This window comes from Magnolia sinica, chromosome 12 (assembly GCF_029962835.1).
Source record: "Magnolia sinica isolate HGM2019 chromosome 12, MsV1, whole genome shotgun sequence".
Taxonomy (NCBI): Eukaryota; Viridiplantae; Streptophyta; class Magnoliopsida; order Magnoliales; family Magnoliaceae; genus Magnolia; species Magnolia sinica.
The window spans coordinates 23,954,746-23,969,345 of record NC_080584.1 but is presented as its reverse complement, the minus strand read 5'-3'; the positions used below and the strand labels follow the sequence as shown (position 1 = coordinate 23,969,345).

General features: G+C 39.5%; 1 protein-coding gene across 17 annotated transcripts in view; it reads left to right on the top strand.

Annotated features, from left to right (window-relative positions):
• The window catches only part of LOC131221121 (phospholipid-transporting ATPase 2-like), a 123,217-nt gene that overhangs the window by 56,791 nt on the left and 51,826 nt on the right, over positions 1-14,600 (top strand). For all 17 annotated transcript variants that reach the window (XR_009159010.1, XR_009159012.1, XR_009159009.1 and 14 more), the window contains 3 exons: positions 13,032-13,186; positions 13,289-13,369; positions 13,528-13,648. Coding sequence is in view for 13 of the 17 variants with exons in the window: in XM_058216250.1 (XP_058072233.1) it covers positions 13,032-13,186; positions 13,289-13,369; positions 13,528-13,648 (357 nt within the window). In the remaining 4 variants the exon portion in view is untranslated. The remainder of the gene's footprint in view (positions 1-13,031; positions 13,187-13,288; positions 13,370-13,527; positions 13,649-14,600) is intronic.

Genomic DNA, 14,600 nt, shown 5'->3' with positions numbered 1-14,600 from the left:
TAAAATCACAATCTCACTCTAGTATGAGTTATATAAACATAAAAACCTTAGGTCCCATGAGAGATTGGAACTCACACACTTAGCATAGGCATAGTTCAAGTTCAAAGTGCAGATTTGGCACAATTCAAGGGTTAGGAAATTGGGGAAATAAGTTTAGGTTTTCAGATATGGGAATTTAGGGTTAGGGATTTGGGGATTTAGGAATTAGGGTTTGTGGTGAAGTAAGGTTTTGAGGATTAGGAATTTGAGTTAGGGTTTTAAGCTTAGGACAAGGGATCGTAAATAGGAAAATGAGCAAGTATTAAGAGAGAGAGGGAGGGCTGGTCGCACGGACAGCCGTATGGTGACACCCATAAGGACATATGGTCTAGGGTTTGGTCTGTACGGTCATATGGTGTGAATAGGTTAGGTTTGGGTGGGTTTTGGTTGAGAACAAAAGAAAGAAGAAGAGGTAGATAGAAGTAAAGAGGGATTGAGAGAGATGGAGAAGGATAAAGTAGAAAATACCTTGATTGTAGATAATGAGAGAGAGAAAAAAAAAAAAAGATAATGGGCTTTACACCCTTAGATTCACACCAAAATAACATGTTTTCACAAGGGGATCTCACTTCACATGAGAGAACATGCTTTTTGTAAGCAAAAGAGAGCTTTTCATTCCATTTTCTAAGGGCTAGGGCTGAACGTCCCCTTTTATTGTCTCAAAAAGGTCTTTATTTACAAAAAGATGCTCTCAAGAAAGATTTCTTTAAAAAAAAAACCCTCAAATAAAAATGTCTCACTTGTCCTGTGACGCCATAAAACATAAACCCACTAATCTTAAGTAATGAATAATCAACAAAAATATACAATATGCATATCCAAGCACTCATGATCACAATGATCAAGGATCACAATGATCTAACCACCCGATCGAAGGATCCACACAATCCAATGGCCCGATGGTCGTATCCTTACAATCCAACGGTCAAGACTCCTCAACTAAGCAGTCCACATGCATCTTCTTAATGTAGGGTCTTTGAAGATGCACGATCATGCATGTGGGGTCTTTAAGGGCTCAGTGCGGTCCACCTGGGCCCATGTACAACTCATAAAGCCAAAGCCAAGGCTGGGCTGATCTCCTCCTCCTCTAGTACACTCTAAATGGTCGGATGTCCTCATCAACTCTCCTTGACTGAGAAGATTTCGCCTCTGGCGAAATAAAGCTACGATGCTGCTCCAGAAGATCCAAGTCAAGTCGCTGAAGATTCACATCTGTGATTCACGTGCAATCTAATACTACTCGATGTTCCACTTGACTAAATATTTCTAAAAGCCCCGATGTTGAGTGGAGATCACCTACTCGTCCAAAATATCCTCCATCTCCTCTCTGCTCATAGGTATGGATGGTAAAGGTGGAAAATGATGAGAAGAAGCGTTAGGTAAGGTCCATGGGTGATGGGAGAAGTCGGGTATGTCATCATCTAGGTCAAGAGAGGGGTCTTGGAAAGGCACTAGATCTTCCACATTGAATGTAACACTAATGCCCATACTAGGTGGAAGATCTACCAAGTACACATTGTGAGCTAAACGTTTCAAAATCTCATATAGTCCAACATTGCGGGCTTGTAATTTTTTGAAGATTCCCTGTGGAAACCTTTTAGGTCTTATCCTTATCATCGCTTTATCACCTACCTGATATTCTTTGAATCTACGGTGAGAGTCAACAAATTTCTTATATTTTTCATTACTTAATCTGTTTTCTAATCTCTGTGTGGAAGTCATGAATGTGGCATGCAAATGCTTCTACATACTCTGATGACCTATGGGAGACTGACATGGGAATAAGGTCTATAGGTTTTCTAAGCTTATAACCAGACACAACTTCAAATGGACTTATGCCTATTAACCTATTAATTGAACTGTTATATGCAAACTCGACTACAGGTAATACTGCATCCCAAGTCATGGTATGGTCACCCACAAGACATCATAATATGTTCCCTAAACTCCTATTGACCATTTCTATCTAACCGTCAGTATGAGGATGGTATGCCGATGAAAATTGTAATCTCGTGCCCATTATATGTCAAAGTGTCTTCCGAAAATAACTCATAAACCTAACATCCCTATCAGACATGATGGTTTTCGACAAACCATGTAAACGAACCATCTTCGCAAAGAATAGCTTCGCGATGTTGGAGGCATCGGACGACTTATTAGAGCATGGTAGGAAATTGGCCATTTTAGAAAAACAGTCCACTACCATGAAAATGGAATTGTGCTTCTTGATTATCTTGGGAAGCCAAAGCACAAAGTCCATATTGAGATTTTGCCACGGAGCGTGTGGCACTGGAAAAACTGTATATAAACCCATGTTCTACTTCTTCCGCCAGCTGACATGTTCGACATTGCCCTATAATTTTGGCTACATCTCGCCTAAGACTTGGCTAATAAAACATGTTATCTACAAGGGCAATAGTCTTGTCACAACCAAAATGACCGGCTACTCCACCGGCGTGAAGCTCCCAAATAAGGAAATCCCATAGGGATGTGCAGGGAACGCAAAGTCTTGTCTCATTTGAATAGAAAGCTATCGATCGGGACAAACCCACTATCATTCCTCTGACCATCCAAAAGTGGCATACATACTTTCCTGAAGTCTGGACACGTGGGATATTTGTCCTTCAAACTCTTGAATCCAATGACTTCAACTCTCATAAACTGAAGTAACATCACTCTATGGCTAAGGGCGTTAGCTAGTTGTTCTCAACCCCAGCCATATGTTTCAGAACAAATGAATACTCTTAAAGAAACTCAATCCACTTGGCATGCCTTGGGTTTAATTTCTTTTGGGAGTTAATATAACATAAGGCCTTGTGGTTTGAGAATAAGTCGAACTCTTGCGGTAGTAAATAATGTCGCCAGGGACATAAGGACTGGACTACCGCATATAATTCCTTGTCATAAGTAGAGTACCATTGCTTTGCTTCATTCAACTTTTCACTAAAGAAAGCAACAACCAACAGGATGTCCCTCCTGGCTAAGTACTCCACAAATACCTAACCCAGAGGCGTCATAAGCAACCTCGAAGATTATAAAAAAGTTAGGAAGGTGCATGACAAGAGCCTCTATCATCTTGCCCTTGATCTCCTTAAACGCTTTTAACGCAGTGTTAGTCCATTTGAACTCCCCTTTCTTTATGCAATCTGTGATGGGGATCATAATTGAACTAAAGCCTCTGATGAACCACCTATACAAGGTAGACAAGCCGTGAAAGCAAAGTACCTCATGAATGTTCCGCGATTCAGTACAACTCACAATGGCCTTGATTTTCTCAAGACCCGCAGACATCCCATCTAATGAAACTATGAAACCTAAGAAGATGACTCTATCTAACATGAACAAACACTTCTTAAAGTTTGCATATAGCTTCTCTTCCCTAAGGATCCCACAAACTTGCCTCAGATGGTGGAGGTTAGTTCTTTGGATGTACTATAGATGAGGATATTGTCAAAGTACACCAAGAACTTCCCTATGAAGGGCCTTAACACTTGGGTTATCACACATATGAAAGTACTCAGAGCATTAGTCAAACCAGAAGGCATGACCAATCAGTCGTAGAGCCCATCTTTCGTTTTAAATGTTGTTTTCCATTCATCCCCTGAGTGAATACGTACATGGTGATACCCACTCTTGAGGTCTATCTTTGAGAAAATCATGGCATCTGCCATCATGTCTAATATATCATCAAGTCGCGGTATGGGAAACCGATACTTGATTGTGATTTTGTTAATGACCCGACTGTCCACACACATGCGCCAAGTGCCATCTTTCTTAGTTGTGAGAAGCGCTTGAACGGAACACGAAAAACTATCTTGAATGAAACCCTTCCTAATGATCTCATCTACCTGCTTCTTCAACTCTACATGCTTTGTAGGGTTCATTCGATAATGAGGAATGTTTGGTAGATCGACCCATGGACAAGATCAATGGCATGTCGAATATACCTCATGGCTGGAAGCGCATCTGATATATCCTCAAGAAAAACATCACTAAACTCCTCTAGTACTGAACTCACCTTGGGTGACAACTCTACTCTAACCTCAGGTATAGCCTCTTTAGCCACGAGGGCATACACCATCGAATCTGCCTTAGTCTCCCGCTCAAACTCACTAGTGTTTAATATGTGGAGAGACTTAGGCTGCGATTTCCTCTCATCCTTTTGTCCACCATTTTTGACGTCCTCCTTAACTTCTAGGGTGCTCTTTGGTGGAAGGGGATTTAACTTTATCCTCTTGTCCTCATGAAGGAAGGAACAAACATTCAAACGGCCGAATATTGTTACATCACGATCAAAGAGCCAAGGTCTTCCCAAGATGATGTGGCCTACATTCATAGGCAAAACATCACTCCACAACAAGTCTTTATAAGATGCGAACTGGATAGGAATAAGATAATGCTAGCATAGAGGATGCATCAACCCATGAAACTTTATAGGACTGAGGGTGAGGACTGGGCTTCGGGCCCAAACGAGAAATGGTGCTTTCAGAGACCACATTTGTACAACTGCCACTATCAGCGATTACTTTGCAATTTTTCTCACCACATTTGGCGTAAGTATAAAAAATGGTATTCTTGAGCCAATCATCAATTCTCTTAGCCTGAACTAATGCGCACCTGATAACTGCAAATAGTATGGTCTCCTCTTCTTCTTCATCACTAGCACCAATTACAGGGTGATATTCTTCACAGTTACCCAGGTCATCTCCATCTTCCTCATGGTCTTCAGTCACGAGGGCCTTGGGTCACTATTTAGTGGGACACTCATAAGCGAAATGGCCATATTAGTGGCAATTATAGCACTGCCTGGGTTTGCCTCCTCACGAATCGGTACTGGTGACTCATTTACCCTTAAGGTCTTTTTGGTTGCTTTGAGTGCCAACCAAGGGTTTGGGTTGACTCCCAAAGTTAGACTTAGTTCCCTGGGAATAGTCTTAATATTGGACTCATGAGAATCAATCCATCTCCCAAACTACGGTTTTAAGTAATGCTTAAGTTCTTGCACCAATTGATAAGCATGCTTAAGGGTGCCAACATCGTGAGAGAGCAACTCGTGTTGAATATTAGATCAGAGGCCCATCCTAAAATGAGAAAGAGTCACCAGTGGGTCCTCCTCGACGTTACGTCGCATCATGTATTCTTCAAATTTGGAGATGTAATCTGTCACGGGCATTGTTCCTTGGCGAAGGGATTGCCATTGATCCAATAATTTCTGGCAATATGAGAGAGGAAGATATTTTTCCTTCAGCGCTTCCTTCATCTCGACCCAATTTACGATCAGGTCTTATATAGACCTTTCTAAGTTGCGCTCAAGATTGGTCCAAAACAATTTAGACTAGCCCACCAACTTTATCTTGGCGAGCCTCCTATGACGGTGATCAAACATCTCAAACCACTCAAAGTAGTGGTCCATGTCCGCAAGCCAATCGAGGAAATCCTTTGGGTCCAAACGACCATCAAAGTTAGGAGCCTCGATCTTGACATTTTTCAAAATGCGCTCATTTGCATGGTAACAATTGTGATGCTCTACAAGGGGTGGCTGGATATGCACCCATTATGGCCAACACCTCGGCCACGACCTCTTCCACGTCCTCCAACAGGACCTCCCATGCGAACTACCTCTGCATCTCCCACTTGAGACTACCCATCTTCCCCATTATCAGGGTTTGCCTGAAGGGAAGTCTCTAATTGAGTCATATGATTATTAGTCGCTGTCAGTTGGTTGTTGCCGGTTCTGCTTTGAGCCTCAAGGGCCTCTAGTCGTCTAGCTATGGCATGAAGAGTCTTGAGAATCTGATCTGGGCTCATGGTGGTAGGGTGAACACCAAAACCTCGCCCAGAATGCGTGGGTATGAAGAAGGGACAAATTAAGGGGCCTAAGACTTAAGACTCTTTAAGTACTATGTTATGACAAAAGAAAAGTGGCTAACCTAGATGCTGGAATATGTAAACCTAGACTCTATATGCAATGAATGCACTAACAAGGTCCTAACTGTGGTGAATGCACTAACCCTAAGCTTTGATACCAAAATTTTATGTTGGACATGTGATTTAACTACTTGGATGCGGGAGATTATTAACAAATTAATCACAGTAAATCAAATATAATAACATGCTGTCCAACCATGATTTAAAGAGTACCAAGAAGGCAATAAAATTCAAATTTATGATAAAATCACAATCCCACACAAGTATAAAAAGGCAACATGAAAACCTTAGGTCCCATGAGAGATTGGAATTCTCACACTTGGCATAGGCATAGTTCAAGTTCAAATGGCAGATTTAGTGCAATTCAAGGGTTAGGAAATTGGGGAAATAAGTTTAGGTTTTCAGATTTGGGGATTTAGGGGTTTAGGATTAGGGATTTGGGGATTTAGGAATTAGGATTTGTGGGGAAGTAGGGTTTTGAGAACTAGGAAATTGGGTTAGGGTTTTAGGCTTAGGACTAGGGATCTTAAAGAGAAAAAGGAGCAAGGCTTAAGAGAGAGAGAGAGGGAGGGCTGGCCATATGGATGGTCGTATGGTTACACCCGTATGGACGTACGGTCTAGGGTTTGGTCCATATGATCGTATGGTGTAAATAGGTTAGGTTCAGGTGAGTTTTGGATGTGATGGGGATGAGTTTTGGTTGAGAACGAAAGAAAGAAGAAGATGTAGAGAGATGTAAAGAGGGATTAAGAGAGGTGGAGAAGGAGAAAGTAGAAGAAAATACATCGATTGTAGATAATGAGAGAATAGAATAAGATAATGGGCTTCACACCCCTGGATTCACACCAAAATAACCTCTTTTCACAATAGGATCTTACTTCACATGAGAGAAGATTCTTTTTCTAAACAAAAGAGAGATTTTCATTCCTTTTTCTAAGCGCTAGGGCCGGACGTCCCCCCTTTATAGTCTCAAAAGGATATTTTTACAAAAAGACGCTCTTAAGAAAGATTTCGTAAGAAAAACACTCAATTGAATAAAAATGTCTCACTTGTCCTATGATGCCATAAAACATAAACCTATTAATCCTAAGTTATGAATAATTAACAAAAATATAAAATATGCTAATCTAAATACTCACGATCACAGTGATCAAGGATCACAATGAACCAACTGTCCGATCGAAGGATCCACACAATCCAACGGTCCGATCGTCATATTCTTGCGATCCAATGGTCAAGACTTCTCAACTAAGTAGCTCGCATGCATCTTCCTAGTGTAAGGTCTTCGAAGATGCATGATCATGCATGTGGGGTCTTCAAGGCCTCAGTGTGGCTTATGTACAAGTCATTAACCCAAAGCGAAGGCTGGGCCAATCTCCTCCTTCTGTACACTCGAAATGGTTGGAAGCTCTCATCAATAAGGTCCTAATCTATGTGCTATCTAATTGAAATGATGTAATTATATTCAAAGTTAATTCATACAATTCAAAAATATAAGAATACATTTATGGAAACACAATCAATACATTTAAAAGGAAAAGAAGTAGAAATTTAGAAATATACCTATAAATGATCTGTGTGGTTGTGGCTCAGACCCACATTGAGTTGTGCGGTGACTCAAAATCATCTCTATCTTGATGGGGTTGGGAATAGTACTGCTTCACAAACTGACGGTATTGTTCCCAGGTCATAGTAGAATGGTACCACTGAAGATACTCTTTGACATAACGATGGTACTCATCCTCTCTAAATTGAACCAGTATGCCCATCAATGGGTACTGCGTAACTGACATAGTCTGTGGTTGATATGGATTTAGGGTGGATACATATGTAGCTCCTAAATATCCGTACTGCTTCCCATCTCCAGACTGTAGATATCCCCGCCCGTATACAGAAGTGAACTCTAGACCGTAGTTGAAATACGATATGCCGTAATTGATGGAATTGCCCACCACATATCCACCATGTACGTACCATATCCATATGGTGGCACAAAACTCGAGCTACCCTTTTGTGTCTGTGATCCATTTTCATATTGTGGCATAGAACTCGAGGTACCCTCCCTCATCCATGATCCAGAACTAGAGCCACACTGCTTCTCACGAACACCTGTGTCCCTCAATAACCCTACCAATAACTTCTCGAAATTTCTTAGCTTCTGGGTATGCTTCTTCTTTAGTAGCTTCTTATGCTTTATTAATGACAAGGTGAGGCCATGGTTCTTCTAGTGATAACTACGGTCAGTGTCCTGGGTGGCATGATTAATTCCCTCTCCCTAATGAACAGGCAAAGAGGCCTCCAAGATTGACTCCTAGAATGAGTCTCTTTGTTAGCGTGCCACCATCACCATCGTCGCTATTGTCGCCATTGATGTCATCATCATCATCACCACCACCACCACCACCACCATCATCGTCATCAGACCCATCACCTGCACGCTTTGTCTTGCTTTGAGTGTCGAATAAGGTCTGACACCACGTGTCCCATGTGATAGTGACTGCCATAGGTTGCCCTTTGCACTCCTCGTTAATGATTCAACAGCTTCGACAAGAGATCCATCTTGATGTACATAAGTGTTAACATCAATCCCCTATGATGCTGCCTCCACAACATGCGGCTTTGGTCGCCCATCTAAAGTGCCCTAGTCATTTGACTTCACCTACTCATAGAGTGGGTCCTCTATATCATTGTTAGCATATGCATGTTGACCGATCGACATTAAGTCGAATGAGTCCTGTGCTTTTCTTCTTCCTTCCGTGTGTAGCAGCCAATGATTCAAATATCGTTATCGCGTAATGTATCACACCCTTGGGATACGGATACATATCGGTTATTGCATAGGATGTATCGGTTGTATCGCGCAATGTATCGTTGTTGTTGGGAAACATGGGAACATTGGGAAATTAGTTGAATTTTTTAGTGAAACTTCAAGGATTGTTGAAAGGACATCAATACACACTTTGAAATCAAAACATTACAAAAAAATTTGCACATAATGAGGGTTTCCTTTATATGGGGTCCTGATATATGTGCTTTTTGCAAGTCTATTCAAAGTCTATTCATATAATTTATAAACATAAGAAATGTATGGAAACACAAGCAATACATTCAAAAGCAAAAGAAGAATCTCTAGATCAAGTTACATACATGTTAATTTTGTGTTTGGATACAAAGATTGCAACTGATTTTCCAGAAATTGAGAAATTTTGTTTTTTCTCAATTTTCCGCAACTTGACTCATCTCCCCTAAATCTCAAAATCAAAGTTCAAAATCCATGATTTTTCAAGGAAAATATGAATAATCATAAATTTGTAACCATTTGACACTGGTTTAACGTGATTTATAACAAAAAGATAGATCGAAAATCGAAAATGATCACTGGATCGAATAGCTAGGATATATCAGCACTACCAGTGCATTTCATATCGCATAGGTGGGATACAAGATATATCGTGGGATATATCGGCTGATATCGTCAATATTTAAAACACTGGTAGCAGCTTCTCTTATAGGTTCATGTTATAGTGGCAATACACTAGCTTCTGAAGCCTCTTGTAATTTAATCTATTGTGTTTGTTTGTGTGAATGAGCGAGAAGCTGCTCCAATTTCTTTCATAGAGTGAGGAGGACACCATCTATGCGAACACACAAACAACTAATTGCTGCAAAGTCTCACAATCGCTCTCATACATGGCCCAACATTTGTCTGCGAAATAGATCATTGTTTCCTTAGTTTCACATGTACCACTAAATTATGAAAACTAACTTAAGTTGTAAGAGGTAACTAATACAGCAACTCACGTGCCATCATCTGGCTCCTCGCCCTTTGTGTAGTGTCGCACCCAAACATTCCAACAGCATCGTGAAATTGAACAATCTGTTGATGGGATTCGGCATTAAGTGTGAGTATGGAAGTTTTGCTGAAGTTGGAGAAAAGGTAAGTGCAGAAGATGCTAACCTCACAACCCAAGTTGCCTTTTAGAATAATTTCTCATATACCTCATGCCCAACCCTCTTTAAGCTATTGTCTTCAAAGAGTCTACAACTATAATGGTACTTGGGATTCAAGAAGTATGCCAAAACCCAAAACAGTGCAAATATTCACATATCAATACAATAAAATAGCCATACATGCTATGTAAAAAAATAGTTAACTACTGAAGCGTATAGAAAATTAAAACTTAATCATGTAAGTACTTACCGTCCTGATGAAGTGGGTGCGAAAGGGTCCTTTCTCGATAGTCATTGATTATTGCATGCACACATTTATATGCATTGAGGACTTTAGCCTTGACGACTTCTTTCATTAACTGCATGGACACATATAAGGATCCTATTAATGAATGTCTCATTATCCATTGTCGTCAGCAATATATATGGGCTCCAAAATACCCACCACACTATGCACACGTTTCTAGAAGGCACTGCTCAATACAAGCTCCTCAATTCTTCAAGCTACTCTCTTCCTTCTCTCATTCCAATTCGCAATCCCTAGAGTTGAAAAACTCTCATAGCCCTTGCCTATGTTATAAGAGGTTATTTAGGGCGATGCAATTTGTAGCGAACCGTGTTGCCTCGAGCCGCACTATATCCCCACCACACCTCTCGCGCAACTCAAATAATAAGCAAATGTGGTTGTAGATGAAATTTGTGATCAATTGTGCATCAGTAATAATAGCCTTCATTGAAGGCACATCCCCTATCGCCTCCAACATGAGATCTAGGCAATAGGTTGTGCATGGGTCCAATACATATGGTACTTCTTCATTATCTCATTTTCCGCTTTCATAAATGTGCTCCCATTGTCCGTAACAAACTGCATGCATGATGTTTTCCCTCCCAACGTCTTTCATGGCATCATGCATTAACTCATTGATGTAACCGAGGTTTTTTTTTTTAAAAATAAAATAAAATCTTGTGCTATTATCTGTGGACTTTAAGAACACCGTCCGTCCCTTTCAGTAGACCATAAAATTTATGACTAACATCCTCATCAATTTGGTCCACCTGTTACACATCATAGTGCAGCCGTTCATCTCCCACGATTGACGAAACCCATCCACATAACACCGCATGTTAGTGTACTCATCTAAATATTTGCCCAATATCTCACGTGGCGTGGGTGGCATCACACCCTCACCCCCACTCTATACTTCAATGTACTTCTTGAAGTGTGGGCTTGCTACTGCATTTGCAGGATGCGATCATTAAAAAAAAAAAAAAATCAATGAACTTTCCCACCTTCTTCCTCACATCCCCTTCACTAAACATTTTCTTCAATTTCTTATGTCCTCCCCTCCCCCTGTTGTACATCATCGGATCTGAAGATAGATCCCGCTCCACTATCCCCACCATGCTCTTGCATAGATCCCTCAACTGTGGGCCTATTCGCCTCCCATTGCTTCTCTTGTCCCTCCCCCACTCATCCCATAAAGACTCCTGTGCAACACGTTCATCTCTAATCTTCACACCTTTTTTCAACACTTCATTTGTGCTCCCACATCCTTCGGGCATCTTGGGCACTCTGTAACATTCCGATACCCTCCTGCTAAATGTTCCTTCAAGCGGGTTACTCTAATCTTCATTACGTGGTCACACAAATTGCATCATGGCCCAAATCAATTATTGGGAATAGGGGCCTCATACTTCCATCAAATGTCAGCTTGCCTCCCTTTTCCTCCTGACATGTTCTACCTACGAAAGAACATGTTAGCATATGCAGTGTACTACATCCATAAATCTTAACGGAATCTAACAACCAATCAAATTGAATTTTTGAAAAAAAATAAAAATTTAACATTTTTAATTACTTATGTATTCAAATATGAAACAAAATTTCCAAAAAACAACATACACTCCTCAATGCTCTAAAATTGGGGCCAATTGACCGCTAATAAAAGAGAACTTTCGAAAAGAAATATTTTTAAATCTCCAAAACAACAACAATTAGTAGGTCAAGTCTGATGCATATTTCATTTTGTGTTAGGACACTAAGATTGTAACCATTTAGGGAGAAATTTAGAAATTTTTGTTTTTTCCTCAATTTCTCCCAAATCAGATCACCTACCTCAATATCCCAAAATTAGAGCGTATGTGATGATGATTTCATCAAACACTCCTAAATACTTTGCAATTGGGTCCAATTGACCGCTAATAGAAGTGGAACTTCCAAAAAAATATTTTTAATTATTTTTTTCCAAAATTCTCCAAAACAACTAGAATCAGTAGATCAGGTCTAATACATGTTTGATTTTGTGTTTGGACAATAAGATTGCAACCAATTTGGGAGAAATTGTGGAATTTTCGATTTTTCTCAAAATTTCCCCCAAATCGGAATCTCGAAATCAAAGCTCCAAAACATGAAGAATTGTGCATTTATAACCATTTGGCATAGATTTAATATGATTTACACAAAAAATGAAGGATTGAAAAGTGAAAATGCTCATTGGATATAAAAAAAGGCCCAAAATTGGCTTCGATCTTGATTCCGGCTAAAAAATGTTATTTTTCTTCAGAATGATTTAAGAGGATGGACCAAAATTTAGTTTAGATGTGTTTAGTGGTGGAAAGACAGAAAATGGAAAAAATGGTTTTTTTTTTTTTTTTTTTTTTTTTTGCATTTTGTGTCTCATACTCTAGACTCCCCAACAGTGTCGACGATATTTGTCAATATCAGTGACACCAAGAAATTTTACTTAAGGGCTTGGCACGATATATCGCGATGCATGTGATAAGTTGAGATAAATAGCGATAAATTGTGGTAAATTGCGATATTTTTGGTGACACCAAAAATTTGAGACATTATGTAGGCACATGGGATTGCTGACCCGCGATAAACAATATATCAGCCGATATCGGCAATATTGAAAACATTGGTTGTACCTTCTTTGGCCTGTTGAACATATTCATCCCTTTATTTGCAAATCTTTCAGGTACTCCGTGGCTTAGGAAAGTTTAACTTCTCCATTGTCATGTTTATTATTATTATCATTATTATTATTATTATTATTATTATTATTTATAAGTCCATGATCATTAGCTAATGCTGAAAATCCTATTTTCAGGACAGCAAATAAGGACTCATGTTGAAGCTGTGGAACAGTATGCTCAATTAGGATTGCGGACGCTTTGTTTGGCTTGGCGTGAATTGAATGAAGATGAATATAGAGAATGGTCTTTGATGTTTAAAGAGGCAAACAGTACATTGGTTGATAGGGAGGTAAAGGATACTGCATCCTGAAAATCTTTTGTTTTATGTTATTGTGTGACAAGTCAAGTCAGCATGAGTTGCATGTAATGCCATTAACTTGCCCTCTTTCAGTGGAAACTAGCTGAGGTCTGTCAAAGGTTGGAGCATGACCTTGAAATCCTTGGGGTCACTGCAATCGAGGATCGTCTGCAGGTGAGCTTTTTTCAGTAGTGGCATCAATACCATCCAGTTGAATTCAGCTGTTTTATGTACAGAAATCTCAAGAAAAGGCTCTTATGTGAAAACTTCTCACCAGACTGGTGTTGAATACTAAATTTTCGTCGATTTTCTGCTGTATTTTGTCTTTACAGGATGGAGTTCCAGAAACTATTGAGACACTTAGAAAGGCAGGGATCAATTTTTGGATGCTGACTGGTGATAAACAAGACACAGCAATTCAAATCGCACTTTCATGCAACTTCATTTCTCCAGGTAGGTTTCAGATGGTCATCATTTTATTTATTTCCTGCTGAAGTGCAATTATACTCCATTAAGCTAGATAACATTCCTTTCTTGCAAAGAGGTAGACACAATTAGGTAAGGCTAACATTGATTTCTGCCCATGACATGCAATTATTTTCCCTAGAAAAACTATAAAACCATTATTAGCATGCTCTTATTTGAATAGCATGCATGCAACTAATTTATGCAACATGCTAAGCAAAATGTCGGTCCCATGATAGTTTTATATAATAAATAAATAAAAGCAGAGATAAAGAGTAAAGGGTATATAGACAAAGCATACACGTGATGGGAACTCACTACTAGGAGGTGGAATATGCTGAAGGTTTGGAATATTTCCACCTAAAAATTTGCGTTAAGTAATTATGAAGTCCAATGCTAACAATACATGGAATGGCAGACTAGGATTCATGAGCTGACCCCAATTAGCTGGGATACAGCCAGTGTGTTAAATATCGATGATATCGGCCGATATATCCCACGATATTTCTTGTATCCCGCCTGTGCGATACGAAATGCACAAGTAGTGCGATATATCCCACATGTTTGATCCAGTAAGCAAGTTTTATTTTCAATCCTTTTTTTTTTTTTGTAAATCATGTTAAATCAGTGTCGAATTGTTACAAATCCATGTTTTTTCATGTTTTGCATGAAAAATCATGGATTGGGAGCTTTGATTTTGAGATTTGTAGAAGGACCAAGCTGCGAAAATTTGAAAAATAAAATAAAATTTTCCCAATTTCTCGCAAATCGGTTGCAATCTTTGTGTCCAAACATAAAATTAAACATGTATGTAACCTGATTTAGTGATTCTTCTTTTGCTTTTGAATATATTGCTAGTGTTTCCACACGTCTTCTTACATTTAAATTATATGAACAAAATTTGAATATACTTGCATCAATTCAGTTAGACAACGCATAG